This window comes from Megalops cyprinoides, chromosome 8 (genome assembly GCF_013368585.1).
Source record: "Megalops cyprinoides isolate fMegCyp1 chromosome 8, fMegCyp1.pri, whole genome shotgun sequence".
NCBI classification, from domain to species: domain Eukaryota; kingdom Metazoa; phylum Chordata; class Actinopteri; order Elopiformes; family Megalopidae; genus Megalops; species Megalops cyprinoides.
This window is the reverse complement of record NC_050590.1, coordinates 14786460-14809237: the sequence shown is the minus strand read 5'-3', so window position 1 is coordinate 14809237 and position 22778 is coordinate 14786460. Positions and strand designations below refer to the sequence as shown.

Genomic DNA, 22778 nt, shown 5'->3' with positions numbered 1-22778 from the left:
AACAACAACACCGTCATTTGCTGGAGGAATTGCCACATGACCATGGTAGCAGCTCAGACGGTGAGGAATTGTCCAATGACACACCTGCTGCTGCACCTGTGACAAAGGACAGCAGTGCACAAGTCAAATCTACCTCCACAACAAGCACAAAGGTTAGGCTTGCTCCTGTCGTAATCAAACACCGTAGAACTGAAGTGGAAGTTCGAGGAGGATGGCCAGAGATGGACTCGTATTGTGACAAAGAAGGTCAAAAGATACCTCCCATGTAAGACTTACCAACCAGCCACACCAGAACAAATTGATAAATGGTCCAAGGAATTACCAGACGCATATAAACAGCCGCGCAAGGCTTGGCAAGTTCTTGAACGCTTACGAAAAATTTACACTCTACACCCACTGGATGCTGCTATGATCCTCAATGTAAACTTAAGGGACAGCGATCAAAAGAAGCTGACTGAAAGTGTAGAGACAAGGGCAGGGGAGTCTCAAGACAATGTTGATGCAGGATGGGAGGCTGTACGAACCTTTTTATATGAACTTAAACCTGCAGAAGTCAATTGGGCCAAAATCACTTCATGCACACAGAAAGCAGGAGAGAGTGTTGCAGAATATGAGGAACGCTTTAAGCAGATTTGGCTGGAACATGCTGGTCTGAACAACAGTGACGATATAGGCAAGGATACTGGCATGCCTTTTAAAACTTCATTTGTGAATGGACTAAAGCCAGACTTATCCAAAGCCCTTAAAGTCCGTTATGATGACTGGGATGGTGTTGGGACAGCTTTCAATCAGATTGTGGAATGGTCAGCAAGGATTGAAAGAACACAGGACGCCAAACTCAGAGCCTTACAAACTAACGCTCTGAAATACAACAATACTGGAAGTGAACACAAAGAAATGGAGAGGGGATGGAGACATGACCCAAACAAAACAAAAAATGGACGCTGTCGTTACTGCCACAAGCCAGGACACTGGAGTAAGGAATGCAAAATGAGGTACAGAGACCGAAACAAACATGGCGATGATTTGGACAAAAAGTTTCAACAGCTAACTGCAGAACAAAAACAAACCCTTCTAAATGCTGTTGAGCCGCAGGGAAACTAGAGCACCCCTCTCTGCAGCACCTGCTAGTGGCAGTCCATCAAAAGGCTGACGGACTCTATGTGTGTGCAAAAATAAACAATTGTGATGTTGACTTCTTACTGGATACTGGAGCCGAACTGACTGTTATACCCACAACATTTGCTAGCGAAATGACATTTTCCTTAAGCCAAGAACACATAACAGCTAGTGGAGCTGGGGGTGACAACATTACCCTGAGGAAGTCAGAACCCATTATTCTGTGCATTGGACCTCACAAAGTAACAACTGAAGTTTGGGTAGGAAAAACTACACAAGCTTTGTTAGGGCTGGATGTATTGTTGAAATTAAACTCTTCACTAAACTTTGAAGATGGTAAGGTGACGTGGAATGTGAGGAGGCTCGAAAAGACTGACATGCAGCATCATCTCATATGGTCAGAGGATAAGGATGACTGTGGACTGTTACAAATGCCTCCTGTATCTTTCACTGGAAAAGCACCACCTAGTACTAAACAATATCCTATCAGCAAAGAATCCATTCAGGGTATCCTTCCCATCATCCAACAGCTAGAAAAACGTGGCATTTTAGTCAAAACCCAGAGTGCATCCAACAGCCCAGTCTGGCCTGTAAGGAAAGCTAACGGCACATGGCGCCTGACAGTAGACTATAGAGAAGCCAACAAGTGTATAGACAAGCTGACACCTTTGGTGGCTAACCCTGCAACCATCTTTAACAGCTTGAAACCTGAACATGAATGGTTCACTGTCATAGACATGGCCAACGGCTTTTGGTCAGTGCCTCTAGCAGCAGAGTCCCAACCTTGGCTAGCTTTCGCTGTTGCTGGGCAACAATATCAATGGACACGATTGCCACAAGGATTCCACAACAGCCCCACTGTTTACCATCAAGCTCTCAGAACGCACTTGACATCTCCAGACATGCCACACGTGACATCAGAAATCATACAATATGTGGATGATGTACTGATTGCCTCAGAGACTGAACAGGAACATGAGAAGGATGTCATAGCCCTGCTAGACCACTTGTGCTCCAAGGGCCACAAAGCCAGCTTGGAAAAGGCCCAAATCATGCAGAAAGATGTCATTTATTTGGGACAGAAGATATCCAAGGGTGAAAGGACCATAACACAGGACCGAACTAAGGCAATCAGAGAAACACCTGAACCCACAACAGTCCAGGAATTGAGAAAATTCCTGGGACTCTGCAACTACAACAGATCCTGGGTGGACTCATACACTGAAATCGCTCAGCCCTTATACGACCTCCTAAAGGGAAATCCACATCCCAAGGAAAAGATTTCTTTTAGTCAGGAAGCCCAAACAGCATTTCAGAGGCTAAAAAAAGCTCTAAGTGAAGCACCTGCCTTAGGAGTACCCGATACAGGAAGACCTTTCACCTTGTTTGTGAATGAAAGAGATGGGTATATGACAGCAATGCTGGCACAAGAGCATGGAGGTGAGCGAAGGCCTGTGGGTTACTACTCGGCAAAACTGGATAATGTGGCTTTGGGCCCTGTCTGAGAGCAGTGCAAGCAGTTTATCTGGCGGTCGGACTAGTTTCTAGTCTAGTGCTGGATCAAAGGTTGGTTGTGAAATGCCCACATGCAGTACATGCCCTATTGACAATGCACAGAGCCTCACAAGTAACAGCAAGTAGATGGGGAAACTGGCTGGCTGTGCTGGAAGCAAGCAACATTGTCATTGAGAAAGCCAGTGTGTCCAATCCCTCCACAATGATGATGCCTGCAGAGGTTGATGGAGATGACCACAAGTGTGAAGAGATTGTCAGTACTCTGGAAATTGATCAGCATATCAAAGAAACCCCACTACACAACCCTGACCTGGTCCTCTTCACAGATGGGTCATCAACTGTGGAAAAAGGAATAAGGAATTCTGGATGGGCTGTGACATCAGACACAGAAGTTTTGGCAAAAGGATCAATGCCTCCAGGTACATCAGCACAACAAGCAGAACTCAAGGCCCTGATTGAAGCATGCAAATTAGCCCAAGACAAATCTGCAAATATTTATACAGATTCAAGATATGGGTTCGGAGTTGTTCATGATTTTGGACAGCTGTGGAGACAAAGAGGGTTCATGACAGCAGCTGGCACACCAGTAAAGAATGGACAACTGGTGAAAGAATTACTAGAAGCTCTTCGGCTACCAAAAGAACTCACTGTCCTAAAGGTAAAAGCGCACACAAAAGATGTAACAAATGAAGCCAAAGGCTACTGCCCTAGCAGACGCTGCTGCTAAACAAGCCGCAAAGGAGGGGGGTGCACACACAGCGGCACTGAGACCACTGGAAAAAGATAGAGAATCAATCTCTGACATCAAACAGATGCAAAGTGAAGCATCCAGAGAAGAAATATGGACATGGATGGAAAATGGAGCAAAACTGCACCATGACAACATCTGGCGACATGGTACAAGAACAGTGGCCCCTGAATGCCTTCTGCCCTATTTAGCAACACAAATTCACTCGCTGGGTCATGTGGGTGAGGACAAAATGACCCACAGATTCAGTCAAGTGTGGTGGAACACCAAGTTCAGAACGCAAGCCCGACATGTGATCAGAAGCTGCGTCACATGTGAAAAGAACAATCCTGGAACCAGAATTAAGACCCCTGCTGGGGGAACACCAGCCCCACCCGGTCCATTCCGGCACCTTCAGATGGACTACATAACCCTGCCTAAGTGTGGGAGGTTTCAGGATGTACTTGTAGATAAATTCTCCAGATGGGTGGAAGCATTCCCAACTAAACATGGAACGGCAGCCCACACAGCCAAAACACTGGTGAAGGACATCATTCCTCGATGGGGTCTGCCAGAATGCATAGACTCAGACCAAGGAACACATTTCACAATGTGTCGCATGATAAATACAAGAAATTACATTGTCCTTACAGACCACAAGCTTCAGGTCGAACAGAGAGAATGAATCGTCATCACAGAACATCTGTCCAAGCTCCACCAGGAAGGAATCCCTTGGAAACTGGACTAAACCTTTTGAATTATCACATCATCATCAGTCATCACAGGCCGGCCCATGCCCCGACCCGGAACAATGGATCTGCGCAAAGCCGACGTGCATTTAATTTCTGACAGCCTGATCCGGTACTGCGAAAAACTCACACACAAACCTCAGAATGTAGCATTAGAACCCTAGTAGGAGGGTCCGTACCAGGTTCTTTTAGTAACCAATGCAGCAGTTAAGGTACAGGGACAAGATAAGTGGTACCATGTCAGCCATTGCAAGTTAGAAAATCCGCCTAGAGATGAGGGATAGAATGGCGGTAGTATTTATCAGAGTCCAGACATGACGGGACTAGAGTTGTCTAGGCTCTAGCTTGTCGTCTGAGGATGAAGAGGTCATTGTACCACCACTGATAAATACTGTAGCGTCCCGCCGAAACTACATTAGGGACAGTTTAGGCATTTTTTAGGAATAACAATCCATTTTTTAAAAATGTTTATGTACTTTGGCAAGATGCGTTCCCGCCTTCTCTCTTGTGTGTCATTGCAGGTGTTCCAGTGAAGAGCAGGGTTCCAAACAGCTGAGAGAGAAGGGTGCCCTGGCTGTCATCGGACACCTGCGCTGGACTGTACCTGACACCTGGCTGACATCTGCTGAAAAACCACGGGACACGGGACACATCTGCATCAACCAAGCCCACAATATCACAGACTGCTTCAGGAGACCTCATTCACCAGCACAATCCAGCAGCATGTGTGGAATGCGATCATCCACCATGCCACCAATGTCATTTCTCTGTACATCTTTCAATGTATCCGTGTATCATCATAAAACGATATTCTTTTATTTTATAGGTGCCTGTGCTCAGTTTAATATCAACATGTTAGTTTCTTTTCTTTTTTTTCTTTCCCTCCTTTCATTCCTATATTTTCTTACAACTGTTTCTTTATTTTTGTGATGATATTTTTTTATGATCAAAGGGGGGAATGTAAGATTATAGTGCTTCTAACTTCTGACCAGACGTGGTTCAGAATCAGAGAACTGTTAACCTGATGGCCTTATTATCATAGTTACAAAGGAAGCTCCACACCTTGGTGCCACGCTACAGTTGGAGCCAAGAGCAATTGATTAAGGCAGGCAGCAGCCATCAAGTCTAGCATACAACCGGGAGTGGGCAATTGGCAACCATCACCACACAAAGATGCGGTCAGCATCAAAGGATCCCGCTTTGCATTGGGAACATAGGTTGATGCTGCAACAGTGTAAAACCTATTGTTTATTGCCATTTGTCTCATGGTATAAAAGGCCGATCACGGTAACAGTTCTCTGAGTTTAAGCTTCGCAGGCAGAGATGCTGCCAGATTCCATCGCCGAATAAAGCTTTTTCTCCAAGCGCGCTTTTGGTCCGGTTCGTTTACTTTTAAAATTAGAACAAAATCCAACAGTAGCCAGACTATACCATGTTGGCTTGAGAACGTCACTTGCATTTTTGTAGAATTTCTGTAGACATACATGACCTTAGATACATTTTCGGTAGTGTCAGAAGTCACCTGCTCCTCACTCTGCCCCATTATGACAATGACAGAGAAGTCTTTTGTGCATCTGATTTAGATCACATTAAGTATGCTGCCCAAGGGTATAGCAGCAATACCCTGTGGGAATTTAACCAGCAACAACCCTTCTCCTTACAGCTACACCACCACAGTAGAAAACATCATACAATCAGAAATAATAAAGAAACATGAACTGATCCAAGTGCATAATCAGAAGAAAGGCTTGCAATCTCACAGGAAGCCAGAGTTTCTGAATAATTGATCAAACAATTTTGAGACAATATCATGACTGTGAGTTTAACCTGTAGTGTTAATGGCAAAGATTTTCCCACAAATCTGAAGTTCAGATCACAATATGTCCTGTGTTTTGCTAAGACCTTAAATACACCAGATATAAAATAGTATTTTACACTTTGTTGGTGCATTCTTCTTAGGCACAACTTGTCTATCAGTCAGTACTCTGTATTTAAGATGTTATTGATGATTTGTGCATTCCACCCTTGCATGAGTTCTACTGTTAAGAGGAAACATCACCCAACAGCATTTTGAGGTTATTCTGCATTGTGACAACAATTACATATTATAATATGGTCCTGATCTTAAAGACCAGTTATGAGCTCCTGTAGTCACATAGATAACCTTGACATTACTGCGGGGCCAAACATGATGAGATCACTGTTTTGTCCAGGGGTAAAAACCGTGTACAACTACAGAAGAAGAGAAGCCCAAAATATGCTCTAACTCCACAGAGAGCCTCACAGCCCAAGCCATGCATCTCACAGACCCCCAAGGCTTTACTTGTGTGGTTTTCCTTTTGCCCTGTCCCACATCGTTAATTAACTAACAAGCAGTAAATACAGCTTACCATTTCAAAGCCCCTACCCAGTTGGAATTCAAAACACGGCAGCACTGCTAATTGATGCACTTCATATTAAACATGATCAAATGGCAGTACATGCTTTCCACATACATTTTACAAGAAGTCACATAACTGCACTTTTAGTTCAAAATAGTGAAAACGTGCCCACTTTTCTATTAGCATTCAAGACATATATGCTGTATTTATAAAGCTGAGACTCCTCTGAGAGGTTCAGATGGAAACAAATGGAGCCAGAGAGATGTAAAAATGGTTATGCTCAGTTTCTTCACATTGCTGTGACAGTATGAAAACAGAGCAGAATCCCAATAGACAGGGCCTTTGGAAAACTCTGAAACAAAAATAGAGCCAGAACACTTGCCTTTAGAGCGTATGTGCTATGTAATATATCAGCCCAGACAATGCTGCTGAATGCATAATGCAATCAACGCAGTGAAATAGAGATACAAACTCACTCATTATCTCAAAGCCCAAATACCCTCATATGAGTTTTCACCAGCAATGGAAACACAAGTGGAATCATTTATATGTCTCCTTTCACCACCATGCAATTACAAATCATGAGCATCATCTTGGTAAAGAAGTAAAAAAGTTGTTTTTTGAAAATGTTCTTTTAAAGAGTGATCCAAAAAGTATTAATATTTGCAGTATTAGCAACTGGGATATTTTTCTACGAATGAAAGAACCAGTGACAGTGATCTGTTTAAAGGATTATGTTTGTTAGTCTCCTCTCAAGTGTGATTACTTGTGTTCTTGCCCATGGCTGATGAAAATCATAAATCGTATAAATTTCCACAGGTAGGGTGGTAATTTCATATTGCCACTGACATAGGCTGGAATGTGAACCTTCCATTGCAGTTTAATGAAAACAGGTTGACTCTACTTGTTGATCATTTTTCAGCCTCTGAACTGAAACCATGACTGAACCATTACAGTACAAAAAAAAAAAAATCATCTAAAGGGCAAAAGTACAATTATATATCCTGGATGTTATTGTGCCTTAATGACCGGAACATTAAAGCTCCCTTTCACATCCCCATCAGGTGTGTGGGAGAAAAGCCATTAGATACCTGTCAGAATTAGAAAGTTATTCTTGAACACAAGAAGGAACCATTTATTACATTTTCATTTACAACAGCTGGCTTCACGAGCTCGAGAGGGTGAGGAAGCTGTAAGTGAATGCTGTACTACAGGCAGGGGGAGAGACTGCACATCAGCACCTGTCACATGTATCAGCTCTATCCCCTGCCCCAACACTGGGGATGAGCTTAGAAACAACACAATTACACAGCAATTCACACCCAGAGTCACCTCAAGAGATTTACTCCAAAATACCCTTTGGAATCTGCACTAGAGAAGCATACACACACACAACTTGGAAATTCTGTAGCAATTTCATTTTCAGGTGTTTAACACATTCTTCCTCTCTGTAACATACCATCCATTTATAATATATGCAGACATTTGTACTTACAAAAAAAGGTAAGAAAGAAAGCATACTACACTACCTGGGGGAGTAGGAGTGGAGGTGACATGGTAAATAAGCTGTAGATTAGACCTGTAAAGTTGTTTATGGACATAAACCAGCAATAAGACAATGTACACATTCAGTAAATTAGATTGACACTTGTTAGACTGCATACGTCTACAACCCTAAAATCAAATAATGTTGTTCATCATTTTCACAGACACTGACAGACAGACAGACAGAGAAAGATACAGGGAGGAACACATAATCTCCATCCTACCCACTGGTGAAATAGCTGCACATAGAATTGTACAGTGAGCCAACTGGTGCAGTGATACAGAGCGTTCAAACATCTAAGCAGGACAAAGCCCTTACTGTGTGACTTACCGCAGCTGGACATCAGAGCAGTGAGGGAGGATTAAAGGACCTATTTCACTACAGTGGCAACACAGACAAGTAAATATAGAAAAAGAGAGACACTCTCACAAAATTGCAATATCTACCACCTGGCCTGGGCAATACTCCACAGGCTATGCTAGAGAGTGTTTATAAAATGGATCTGGCCAGAAGGGATAATTCTAGTTTTATCTGCAACATCTGCCATAAAATAGCAGGCTATGAACAGGAATTGAATTTCAGTACTCGATTGCATTAGACAAGTTGTACTGATTTTCTGTAACAATGGAAGAGAATAACAATGGAAGAGAATAACTACTGTTGTGTGAAAAAGCCTCTAAGAGCTCCGTGGATTCCAAGCTTTCATAGCTGCCAAACATAAAGCTTTCTGAAGGGATTATTTTCAACAGACCTTTTAGTTGTCTTATTGGATATGAAATGGGATATTAAGAAAACAAATACAAAATTACTACAAGAATAAAATTACAAAATGAATACAAAATTAACTGGCAAGATCCCCAAACCTACAATAATGAGCCTGTCTTACTAAAATAAGCTTTCCTGATCTTTAAACAGTAAATTACTACAACATTCTGGGCTAGACACTAATTAGAGTTGTGCCTCAAGTAACATAAATACAGTGTATTCTGCTTATAACAAATACTCATAAGAATGAACCACATATAGATATAAATGCTGGGAGAGAAGCTATAAATGGATTGCTAGATGGTAAGAATTAAGCAATTAATTTATAAGAAACAATCTGGATTTACTTACAGTATGTAATACAGAATTCAATAAAGTGAAATGGCATCTAATTAACTTTTCTTAAGTACACAGGCGCCATGGCAGAAATAAGAAAGAAGCTTTGTACTGTTAAAACCAATGCAAAGAAATGAACCTGAGAAATATCATAGCCTTCACTGTTTAAGACTTTGTGAAGAACTCAAGAGACACCACACCATGAAGAAAAACCAAAATAAAAAGGCATCACAGCAGAAATTATCAATGAGGAATTAAGAAATAATTAACTTTATTCAAACTATGATTTTATGTTTAAGTTTAGTTGGAGACATTGACCAGGCTATGGCATGAATTCTGGCATGACCCTTGCTCTGCTGTTGGAGAAGTTATGAAAAGATTGTTTGATGTGAGAAATTAATTAATGATATATTTGGGATAGAAGGTATTATACTACTCTCTAGAATATGATCCAATGATTGTTAACAATCTTGCATTGAACACATACATATTATTTAGCTCTGAGTGTGTGTTTTAACAGTCAACCTTATTTGTGGCCACTTACAATAGTCAGTTACAAATTTACACTTAAGATATTCTGTGTTCCATGTAAGCTGAATTTACAGGAGCAACTGAGGTATGAGCCTCACTCAAGCAAGATGAGCAGTGTACCAGAGTGTAAAACCTGGGCTCTGACACCAGATCAGATCCAAACAGATCCAGAGTTCCGAGGTCATTCCACCCCCCCACCCCCCTTCTGTATCTAGCTTTTGAGATTACAAAATAGACAAAATGCAGGAAATGAAACCAACCACAGCACAAAGTGACCTGATCAACAGCCTTGAAACCAGAATCCAACATGCAGCTTATTTGCATCCAAGAAAATAGGAGGCTTTTTTAGAGCAAGAATTAGTTCTTGAATGTGACTTTTAAAACCTGAAATCTCAAGGAATATGCTGTGCTAATTACACCGTAGACCTCATGGCCTTGTTGGAGCACATTTTGGCATTTCATGAGAAAGCAAAGATTCAGAACTCTTAATTACCTCCATACTGCAGAATACAACTCACATTATTTATAACACTTCTTATTTCATAAATACTTAAGGGCAGCAGAGAAAATTGAGTGCTCATATCTACAACACATAACTTGAGGAAAAATATGTCAAGTCATTATCTACTAGAGCACTTGATATGTTGTATAATATTCTGTACTACATTTCTTCATCATCTACTATTTTCCATTTCAAGATGGCAAAATACAGTTCATAAAAGGACAGGGGAAAAATGAAATTCCAAAGAAGCTTGTCTTATAAAGAACCCTGGTAATTCCATCCTAATGTAATACAAATTGTGATTATTCTCTTATTTCAGGTTACAGCTCCCATATTACACATTCCTACCCTAGATTTCAGTAAAGTTCCAGAAGCTTATGATCATGCTGCAAAAGAGTCAGGGTAGTGGCCAGACAGATTTAACAGGGTCCCCAGGTGGAGTTGGTTATATTAAGCATCTGAAACAGGGATCTTTTCAAGACAAATTTTGTCAAAATGAATCATGAAAGTGTGAGCCACTGCACTGGGCCACACCTCCACAGATGAGGTTGCACTTACTGTAAACTGGCAACACCACCACAATGTGGTGTGTTGATCAGGCAAAACATCCTGTTCTGAAAAGGCTAATTTTTGTAGCGAAACAAAAGCACTGAAAATCTTGGTTTTATACATGACAACTACAGTATCAAACAACCATTATACTCTGGCTCATTGTAGAAAACAGAATGTCGTTTTTCCCACCAGTCGTTTTTACAGTGCTACAATTGAGGTTTGTGGCCTTAATGACCTCTTCAGTAAGTGATTTACTAATCTTAGCTGCACTGCCCTGAAGTAGAGTAACTAGGGATTGTGGCAACTGATGTGTGCGATTCCATCAGTGGTTTGCAACGGAATGTGCTGGGTACCTCATACTGCCATTTAGACAGTTCTGCCCACAGATAACTTCAAAAGCATAACTTTCTTTTCTGTACTTTATCAAGCACGGAAAAAGGCTAATCACACCCCATGCTGAGATAAGAGTGAAATCCTATCTTTGGACAAGCCTGAAATATAATCTAAATTACATGCCATCTGAAATGTAGGTTGCAGCCTTGAGCTTTTGACCAAACATCAGCAGTAAAATTGTGATGAGACCTCGAGTCATTGTAGCTGGCCCTGACTCCGCAGCTGGGGATATTTGATAGGCATGGCTGAAGACCAGACGTTTATCTCTGAGTAGCACAAAAGGAGCGCTTCACAGACAACAGCCCTCTTTGTGCTGGTATGCCTCTGCCCGCAGAGGGAGAGTGCCCTGCGCGCTCCATTTCATGGCCACTGCTGCATAGCTACAGTAAGTCACAGTCACCGGGTCCACAGACACAGGGCTAGAGTCACCTCTCTATTATTGACCAGTCATCTTGGGGTATTGTGGAAAATCAGTGGCAGCTGAGTGAGAAAATGGGACAATCAACTCAACCAAATAAAGTAGCAATCAGCGTCTAGGTCTTTCTTTCAGAGCAAAGCGCTTTATAGACCTGCCACCTGCTTTGTCAGCCCTGGTTTGTCACTGACCAGTTATCCCTGAGGGTTAAAACCTTTATGGGCAACAGCACATTCACTCTGAAGTTTAACATGAACTTAGAATCATGACTCTAAAGTTGCAGGTGGGTAATCAGGCTGACATGAATCCTACATGAGGACGTTAGAGAGGCAGGTGTGGTGTAATAGATATGGAACTAACCTGCACCAAGAGGTTGCAGCGTCTTATGCCATGTTCAAATCCCACTGCAGTTCCTTTGATTGAGGAACATAACCTGAACTGCTTCAGTAAATACCCAGCTGATTAAATGGATATGATGTGAAAAATAAGGCATGCATACTGCCCTGGATAAGTGCATCTGAAATCAAAATAATAATGGAAGCTGGTGCAACAGAAGCCTTAGCTACCACATCACAAGTGCTGCTTTCTGGCAGAGGTAACGACATACTAAAATGCTACATCACTTCAATGTATTGTTTGGACAATTTGAACAAATCGGTGCCATTTGGTAAATAATCTGTCATTGTTCATTGTCATTGCTTTCAGTTGCCTGAATTCCTCCAAATTTTGTCAAAATGTATCCACCACAAAAATCCACACCACAGATCCACACCACAGATCCTCTACAAAAACCAGCCGGTGAGATTCTACCATGACATGACAGCGGAGACGCATAAGAGGCTGAAGGAGTTTGAGGAGGCAAGGCGGCAACTTCGATCACTGGGGCTCCGGTACGGCATGATTCCTCCTGCCCGGCTTATAGTGACCTACAAAGACCGCTCACACATCTTCAACAGCGCGGATGAAGCCAAACACTTCATTAAGAAGACCCAGTCGGAAAATGAACGGGACTGAGGTATGGATGAGCAGAGGACACCATAAGAAATGCAATCTAAATCGCTGTTGGTGCAGTACTTCGATATCATGCATTTGTAGAGACAGAAGTGGAGGGCAGAGTTAAAGTTGTTTAATTTGATACACTGTTCTGAGCTCTCTCCCTCCCCTGTCTTGATAAGAACCGACTCTCTGATTTAATATACACTGTTTAATTCAGGAGGCTACATACAGGTACATTTTTCATTTGTTGGGTTGCTCTAAAAGAATTGTCTGAATTATAGTAGCGGAGCAGTTATGTTTATTCACTTTTTATTATTATTATTATTATTATTATGCATCAGCATAGTTATACTGTTCCCCACATTGTGTGGACCAGCTCTTTGCTTTCTGGAAGTCCAATATTTGAAGGGGGTGGGGGGTGGGGGGGGCACCTGGAGGGACAACTCTCAGGTGTATGTTAATGGCCAAGAGAAACTATTTTGTTTTTGGTTCCTTTTTCCCTGTGTTTGGTCTGAAATTACTCAAAATGTTGGGGAAATTCAAAGTCATTTGTCTATATGTCTGTTGAACTAAAGGTTAAAATTACATCCTGGAATTGCAGAGGGCTACAAAAAACAAAAAAGGTCAAACAAGTTATGAACAGGATTAAAGTATTACAATCTAACATAGTATTCCTTCAAGAAACTCACCTAACCCATGAAGATGAACTTAAAGTGAGGAGGAGGTGGAAGGGAAAAATTTTGACAGCCCCTTTTACCTCTTAGGCAAGGGGTGTCATGATATTGGTTCATGATTCTGTTCCTCTTATTAAGGACAAGGCAGGACGTTACTTGATTATTCAAGGGAAAATTCTCAGGGAACAATTAATTTTGGTAAATATTTATGCCCCAAATACAGATGAGCCAAAATTTTTCCAAGACCTATTTCTTATTATTGCTTCTTTACCTGGTGTTTGCATTATGGCGGGCGACTTCAACTGCACTTTAGATCCACGGAAAGACAAAAGTTCAGGAACAGATCGATCACATTCAGGAAGCAGGAGTGTCATTCACCATTTCATGAAAGAAATGAATTTGATTGATGTGTGGAGGGAAGATAATCCCAATGATAAAAAATATTCATGCTTTTCTAGTACACATCAGTCATATTCCCGCATAGACTTTTTTCTGGTTTCAGCAATACTAAAATGTAAAATAAAGAGGGTTTCCTATGATGCCATACTCCTGTCAGATCACGCCCCAAACTCTTTAGTCTACTATGATCCCAAATTGACTGGTGATACTCCTAGATGGAGATTTAAAACAAAATGGTTGGCGGATACAGGCTTTGTTACCTTTCTTGATGAACAGATTAAATTCTATTTTGAAACAAATACAACAGAGACCTCAGGAAGTATCAGATGGGAAGCGTTTAAGGCATTTATTAGGGGACAAATAATTAATATCACTAGCTCCAAAGCCAAAGAAACTTATAGGAATACAAAATCATTAGAGACAAAAATAAAGAAATTAGAAGAAGAGTACTACCAATCAGGCTCCCAAGGTACTCACCAAGAACTACTTCTACTAAGAGCGAAATATAATGAAATATCTTCAACAAAAGCTTTATCAGGTCTACTACGACTTAAACAAACATTCTATGACCAAGGTGAAAAACCCGGTAGGGTGCTGGCATGGCGCATCAAACAAATGCAGAATGAAAGACTTATAACTTCATTACAAAACGGTAATAATGAGACTATTGTGGACCCAATTGAAATAAATGAAACCTTCAAGAATTTTTTTGAAAAGCTTTATACTTCAGAAATAGGTCTAAACACATCTGAATTAAGTAATTTCCTGGACCACATTCATATTCCCAGGATATTGGAAGCAATTAAAGAAGAACTAGAGAAATATATAACTTTAATGGAATTATCTGTTGCCATTGACAGTATTAAAGGAGGGAAAACCCCGGGGCCAGATGGGATACCCATTGAAGTTTATAAAATGTTTAAACATAAAGTTATGCCATCACTATTAGAAATGTTCATGGAATCTTTTCGTAATGGAATCCTTCCAACATCCTTAAGAGGAGCTTTAATTACTTTATTGCCAAAATCTGGCAAACCAAATTGTGAAAATTTTAGGCCAATAAGTCTTTTAAATGTGGATTTAAAAATTTTGAGTAAAATAATAGCCAAGAGACTTCAGAAAATTATTCCAAATATTATTGACAAAGACCAAAATGGCTTTGTACAAGGTAGGCAAGGCTTCCATAATGTTAGGAGAATCCTAAATATACTGATAGAGGAAAAGGGAGCAACAGATACAGCATTACTGTCATTAGACGCGGAAAAAGCATTTGACAGAGTGGAATGGCCTTATTTGTTTGAGATCCTTACACGTTTCGGTTTTGGAGAAAACTTTAATAAATGGATAAAACTACTTTATACAGAACCATATGCTGAAATCATGACTAATCGTAATATATCCAAATCTTTTAAAATACAAAGAGGATGTAGGCAAGGAGATCCCTTATCCCCTTTGCTGTTTATTATGGCTATAGAACCACTGGCAATAGCTGTAAGAACGCAACAAAACATAACAGGCATAATAGCTGGGCAACAGGATCATCGTCTAGCTCTATTTGCGGATGACATAATAATTTTTCTGAAAAAGATGGAAATATCCATTCCTGAATTATTAGAACTCATCAATATATTTGGAAAAATCTCAGGATATAAATTAAACAAATCAAAATCATCAATTATGTTCCTAAATCAATTAGAAAGTAAAAACCCTCCTAAAATAGGCACTCAATTTAAAATTGTGGATTGCTTCACATACCTGGGTATCCAAATTGTACCACAACTTAAACATTATAGCATGTAATTATGAACCATTAATGGATGAAATTTCAAAATCACTAGATAGATGGACACATATACCAATATCACTAATAGGAAAAATAAATGTCCTTAAAATGAATATACTGCCTAAACTATTGTATCTATTTCAAAATCTCCCACTTCCTCCTCCAAGTAACCTGTTCACTCAACTAAAAAGACTGTTTATCAGATTTTTGTGGAATAATAGACGTCCCCGGACACGACTGTCACTACTGTACTTACCCTTTGATAGAGGGGGACTTAAATGTCCCAACCCACTCTGGTACTATTGGGCAGCACAATTGAGAACATTGCTGTTCTATTTCACGGAAAGAGATGCTCCTCTCTGGAAAGAAATGGAGGAACTCCAGCTAAGTCTGCCCCTCCCTACATACCTGTACTCAGCAAGCACTAAAATCCTTAAAAAGAATACAAAAAATCCTATTGTGAAAAACATGATTGTAGTGTGGCATCAAGTTAAAAAATATCTCAGAGAAACGCCCTCTCTCTCTGTCTTCAGTCCAATATGGAGGAATGACTCCTTCCCACCAGGAAAAGCAGATGGGGGATTTAAATCTTGGGTTACGAAGGGGCTGGGGAAAATAGGAGATCTGTACAATGCGCAAAAGGTGTTGATGACATTCGAAGAAATAGTTGATAAATTTAATATACCCCGTAATCATTTTTTCAAATATCTGCAGGTGAGAAATTTCATTAGAACCCGACAAAATCAAACATTAGACATTCCTGAAATGTCTGTTATAGAGAAACTAATGAACACGAATTGTTTAGGAAGAGGTTTGATTTCCAAAATGTATAAATGCCTGGTGGATGGATGTACAGAAACGTCTGTAGAACGACTGGGGGCATGGAGAGAGGATCTACAAGAGGACATCTCAGTGGTAGAGTGGGAAGAGGCATGTACTAAAGCACAATCAAGAACTACTAACACCCGCCTGAAATTACTGCAATATAATTGGTTGATGCGATCGTATGTAACTCCAGAAAAGCTAAACAAATATAATAGCGCTATTCCTGATATTTGTATTAAATGTGAGAGGGAAAAGGGTACATTTTTCCATTGTATTTGGCAATGTACAGAAATACAAAAATTCTGGCAAGAAGTGAAACAATACATTCAGAATATTTTACAGATTCAAGTACCCTTAATCCCACAGCTGTTTATATTAGGTTTGCACCCAGAGAATTTGAAAATTAAAAAAAATCAACGATCATTTATAGATTTAAGCATATTAATTGCAAAGAGAGTAATAGCCCTATCCTGGAAAAACACCAGAAGACCAGGAATCAACAAGTGGCTATCAGAGCTATCTACCACTCTCCCTTTAGAGAAAATCACCTACACATTAAAACATCAAGAACATAATTTTCATCACATCTGGGGCCCCTTCATTTCTTATATATCAGGAACGGACTTGTCACATGTGATGGAAGATCCTGGAGACGTGTGAATAGTGGCCCTCTGTAATACTCAATTCTACAGGAATGTTTTGTTTTTTATCCTTTTCTCCTATTTAATGGACTATAATTATTTGGACCCCCAACCAATAATTGGAACAACTGGGAAGGTGGGGTGGGGTTGATATGTTTGTTCAATACATGTAACTGTATTTTTTTTTGTGTGTTGTGAAAACAATAAAAAGAATGTTGGCAAAAAAAAAATGTATCCACCACAAAGTCTCAAATACTTTACCTTTTGTAAAGGAGGGATACTATTTCTACCGAAAATACTTTGCATGCATTATGTGAAGACATGATAATTGGTACACTGTATTGATTGTGAGATGAAACTTGCCCAACACTGTTCAGTAGGTCACTCAGAGCTCCACCAGTCAAATGCGAGGAAAGATCAGCTACATCACTGAAGCTCCACAACACTGATGTAAGGCCAACAACTGAACCATGCAGTCAAAGGCAATAAAACTGTTTCAAATAAATCAACATACACTATATGGCCAAAAGTATGTGGACACCCCTCCTAATTATTGAGTTCAGGTGTTTCAGCCACACCGATTGTTAACAGGTGCCAAAAATCAAGCACATAGCCATGCAATCTCCATAGACAAACCTTGGAAGTAGAATGGGTCGTACTGGAGACCTCAGTGACTTTAAACGTGGCACTGTAATAGGATGCCATCTTTGCTACAAGTCAGTTCGTGAAATTTCTGCCCTGCTAGATCTGCCCCGGTCAACTGTATGTGCTATTTTGAGTCTAGGAGCAACAACAGCTCAGCCACAAAACGGTAGACCATGCAAACTTACAGAGCAGGGTCGCCAAGTGCTGAAGCGCATAGTATGTAAAAACCACCTATCTTCTGTTGAATCACTCACTACAGAGTTCCAAACTGTCTCTGGCTGCAACATTAGCACAAGAACTATGCGTTGGGAGCTTCATGAAATGGGTATCCATGGCCAAGCAGCTGCACACAAGCCCAACATCACTATGCACAATGCCAAGCAATGGCTGGAGTTGGTGGAGGAGGGATAATGGTCTGGGGCTGTTTTTCAGGGTTTGGGCTAGGCCCCTTAGTTCCAGTGAAGGGTAACATAATGCTACAGCGTACAAAGACATTTTAGACAATTGTATGCTGCCAACTTTGTGGCAACAGTTTGGGGAAGGCCCTTTCCTGTTTCAGCATGACTGTGCCCCTGTGCACAAAGCAACGTCCATAAAGACATGGTTTGACGAGTTTGGTGTGGAGGAACTCCAGTGGCCTGCACAGAGCCCTCCCAGACACACTCCAAAATCTTGTGGAAAGCCCTCACAGAAGAGTGGAAGCTGTTATAGCTGCAAAGGGGGGGACGGGACGACGACTCCATATTAATACCCATGGTTTTGGAATGAGATGTCCAATAAACTCATATAGGTGTGATGGTCAGGTGTCCACATACTTTTGGCCATGTAGTGTAGCTCCAAGCCAATTCCAGGAAAACATTATGGTGAATACAATTCAGGGGTCTCCCCATAGAATGAAACAATGTCACAGCCACATTATACTTCCAGCTGAGGCATCACACCAACTTTCCAATGTTACAGTTCACTGATTATTTTTGAGATGTTTTTTTGAGTAAAATATGGTCAAACAAAGCCTGTCACTGGGTGCTTCTTTTCTCCAGGATGCTATTTAGGCACTATCTTGATTCCATAATGTCAACCTTGCTTGAGGCTTGTGGTATTGGAGATGAATTTTCCTGATAACATACAACATGCATATTTTTAAAGAGCTTTGTTTCCCCTGCCATTTAACAACAATGTGAGATAGCCCTGGATTGATTTTACCATGGAACATTTATAACAATGTTGAAGTAGAAACAAAACAGCAGACCTTCAGTCATTTATTTTAGTCCAAAGTTTTCAGGTGATAAGAAATTCATGTTTATTGATGTTTAATTCACTCAATATTTTGACTGGAACAGTGGTCTGACTTGAAACAACCACAGCTGTAATAGGTTTTTACTTCACTGGTGATGACATATTGTAAGCTTAGCTGTAAAGTACAGCTGGTATTGTTCTGAACTGCAGTATGTTCTGTACTCTAAACTTTCGCAGTAGTACATGCATGAGTCTGCTACACAATACTTAGACACCTGTATATTTTTTAAAAGTTGAGAGACTATGACTTCTGTATGAGAGCCACTGGTCAAAATCTCTTGCAGTCACAGACACTGACTTTAGGTAGTGAGGCTACAACTAAGAATCTGATACCCTGATACACATAATTCCAGAAAGAAGAAAGATGAAAACCATTCCTAAGGATAAAATATCTAGTTGCTATGATGTTGAGTATGAAAATAGCATAGGTTTAACAACATAAACAAAAAGTTTAAAAATAAAACCTTTCTCTGTTGGTAGTATCCTACATCTATTCCAAATCAAAAGAATCTTTGTAAATATCAAGGCCTTGTGTGCGATAGTAGGTGAATCATCAAAGAGCAATGGAATATTTATAAACCCCCACTGAGTTAATCCTGCACAATAACTGGGATAGAACTATCAGGGTTGGGAGAGTTATTTCTGATGAACAGCTCAGCTAAGGAATGGGCAATTACAGTTTAAAAGGACAAGGGAATAAAGATATGACTTCTGTTAACAAGTGCTGAACAAAAAAAAGAGAAAAAAGCTGTCTCACAGGTTGGTTGCAGGCTTTAAAACAAACCTAGGCAAAGGAGTGAAGCAAAGGAGAAACGTAAACTGGCAAAATACAAGAAAGAGAGAAACAGAGGAAGGAGAGCTGCATGAGTAGGGATGTGACACTGTGACTAGGGAATGTAGTTCAGACGCTCTGCTGGTGTCCCCATCTCCATCCCTGTCCCGGCACGTCCCCAGCCCCCCGGCTCTGTCTGGCTGCGTTCTCATCGACCCTGTTGTCACATGCGCTCACGGCTCCCTACGGTGGACAGAGACTCTGACGGTCCAGCAGTGGTCTACTCTGCCCCACAGCCAGCTGGACTGGAGGGAACACTAATGAGCCAGAAAAGAGCAGCAACACGTCTCAGTCTCTCTGAGGGTCACACTTCAAGCTCCTTGCGACAGCACGACTCTCACTGCAGAGATATAAGCTCATTAGCAGACCACATCTCAAGAATCACCCACCTTATACAGGATGACCCACCCAGTCATTAAAAAAATATTCCCATTCAGTGAACAGGTGGGCTGGTTTCAGTTACACACCACTGCAGCAGCTGTAAGCTTAACGGGGAGGTTTTGCCTGCAATGTTGCTGTGGGTGGCGGCAGGGCAGTAATGTTTGTCTCCCTCTTATACAGTGACTCTGCACAGTGGAAGCAAAGCCTGGAGTCCATTTATTATGACCAACTTTCCTCATGCTGTGCTGTCACTGTCACAGCAATCAGGCCCTGCCATGTCAGATGAGGATCTGGACAAGTAGCCACATCTGGAGGATAGAGCAGGATGTGGGGAAGGGGGCTGGTGAACACGGATCCAACAAGGCTTAGAGGCTCCACAGTTATATGGTGCACCAGCTAGGAGAGCAACATGAACAAGATTCTGAACCTCCCAAAAATGTACCCGATGGTCATCACTAAGACTAAAACTGAAAATCCAACAGGAATTATCTTAAAAAGGTCCCTTTTACCGAAAGATAAAACCTAAGATAAAGGGTTCAGTTGCACATACCAAGAAGTTAAAAATCTTCCTTGTAAGAGATGTTTACTTTGTTTATGCTTGGTATGTCCAGCTTTATATTTATAGTTGTTGTCTGGAGGTTCATTTTAAAAAAACATACCCCAATGTCATTCAAATGTGTTTCAACCTCCCATTACAAATTTACGCTAAATGAGAAGTGTACTGTGCCTGTCTGATAATTTTGTCAAAAAATAATCCTAGTTGCCTTGGTGGATTTTAATATCCTTCCTGCATATAACATAAAATACAGGGAGCTTTCATCCTCCCTTTCCCCGCTGCCAGTGCTATCACTGGCTGTGCACTGCTCTGACTTGGCCTTTCTAAGAGCCCTCCTGCTGGAGGGCTGGAGTGGGGGGTATCTGTCAGTGCACAGAGAGATCATTATGTGTTTTGTTAAACTATTCATTCAGCCCATCAACTGCTATCCTAATGTCCCTGCTGCTGGTCTTGAAACAGTGATAAAGCTCACTTCAACCTCTCGTTCGGTTTCATTTGTATTTTACAACATAAAATCTGTATGGAAAGAAAATAAAGATGGAGCTAACACTTCTTTCATTTTATTTGAGCTGCCACCCAGCTGAGAGGCTAACCAGAACAAATCTTTGTTTCCTCTCTGTGTGACTGTCTCATCTCTTTCAAATTTGAAAAACAGTCCAGACATCTCAAGGTTCTAAAGGTTTCTTGTTTGTTATTTCAAACAAAATTTACAAAGGTAAGGCATTACACTGAAATTAATCAACTCAGCTGTACAAAACCTGACATTATTTCATGCAGTACTTTGCAATCTGTGTATGATTTCAAACCTTGTAGGCAGAAAAAAAATCTCTGGAACAAGCCTTAAATGTTACTGTCTTTCCAGCTGTTTTGGGATGAATGGTAAATACTTTTCACAGTGTGATAAAAAGGATATGACAATAGCAATTTTGGATCACAAATAACTGATAGAATCTGCTGGCAGAAGTGTGGAGTTTATACTTAGTTATTCATTTTTCAGAGTTTGAAAAGCCTAGAAGAACAGTGTCTGCCCTTCTTACCAACACTACTTAAGCTATTTTAGATTTCCCAAGCTGTGGAAAAACAGAGTCTCATATCATGCATGAAAAAAATAGAAAATAAAAATTTAAAGTAAATGGATCTATCCCCAAGCCGATGAATTTACTGCATACATGTCTCTGTAGCTAAGTGAAATCCAGATGGCACTGAACATTTTTGGAAGTAGTTAGGCTCAAAAAAAAAATGAAAGAAAACATCAGAGAGAAGATGCACTCAGACAAATCCACTGCCTTTTCCCAAGGACTGATATATGTGACTACCACAGCAGTCATGAGAGCAGTAGGAGAAAACAGACAGGAGTTTGACTGGAGGGTGGGATTAAAGGAAGAGTCAGAGGCACGGAGGGGAAAAAGGTGGATATGGTAGTCAGGGGGAGACAGAAAAGGGAGAAAGAAAGAGAGAGAAAGATCATGAGCACGAAGGTAAAGGAACGGGATGGTAGAGCAACAGTGAGAGAGATTGAGAGCGAGACACTGAGCAAGAAAGAGAGAGAGAGTGAGATGGAGAATGAGAGAGAGAGAGGGGGAGAGAGAGAGGGGCAGAGAGGAGAGGGAGAGAGAGCGAAAGCAAGAGCGAGAAAGCGAGAGAGAGAGAGAGAGAGAGAGAAAGAGAGAGAGAGAGTGCGCGTGCAGTTGTGCAGTTGATCACCGCCCCCCTGCTCTAACCGGTGGCCTGTAATTGGTTTGTTTTGCCTGTGACTGGCTGGCTTACCTTTTCTGCTGCAGCACTCCGTCCAGAGCTTCCTGCTTGTCTCGCAGCAGCCGCTGGAGGTGTCGGATTTCTCTCTGGTAAGATGCAGCCTTCCCAGCAAAGTCGTCCTCCTGCTCTTGCAGCCGGTGGCCCATGACTCCCAGCCTGGTGGCTGCCTGCTTTTTGTACACCTGTGACAGTGGGCCAAGGGAGCGCAACATAGACATGGCTCAGTCAGGTCAAGGGATCTCTCCTGCGCTCTGAGCACTGCAGCTGGAATATTACTGTGGACCCTGGATTACCTATATTCAGGCATGACAAGGTCAGGGATCAATTCCTTTTAAACTCTCAAAAGTGTGTGTGTGTGTATGCGTTTGTGTTTTTGGAGGGAATGCAAGCTCAGGTACAGGATATCAGTTTGCAATGGTCTTCTCTCTGCAATAAAATGAGAATCAGATTTGTTTACACTGTGC

The 22778-nt window shown here is 41.1% G+C and overlaps 1 protein-coding gene across 1 annotated transcript in view; it reads right to left on the bottom strand.

Moving 5' to 3' along the window:
* The window catches only part of cep89 (centrosomal protein 89), a 121275-nt gene that overhangs the window by 12877 nt on the left and 85620 nt on the right, over window positions 1-22778 (bottom strand). Inside the window, exon 19 of the mRNA XM_036535666.1 lies at window positions 22327-22496. Within this exon, the coding sequence (XP_036391559.1) occupies window positions 22327-22496 (170 nt within the window). The remainder of the gene's footprint in view (window positions 1-22326; window positions 22497-22778) is intronic.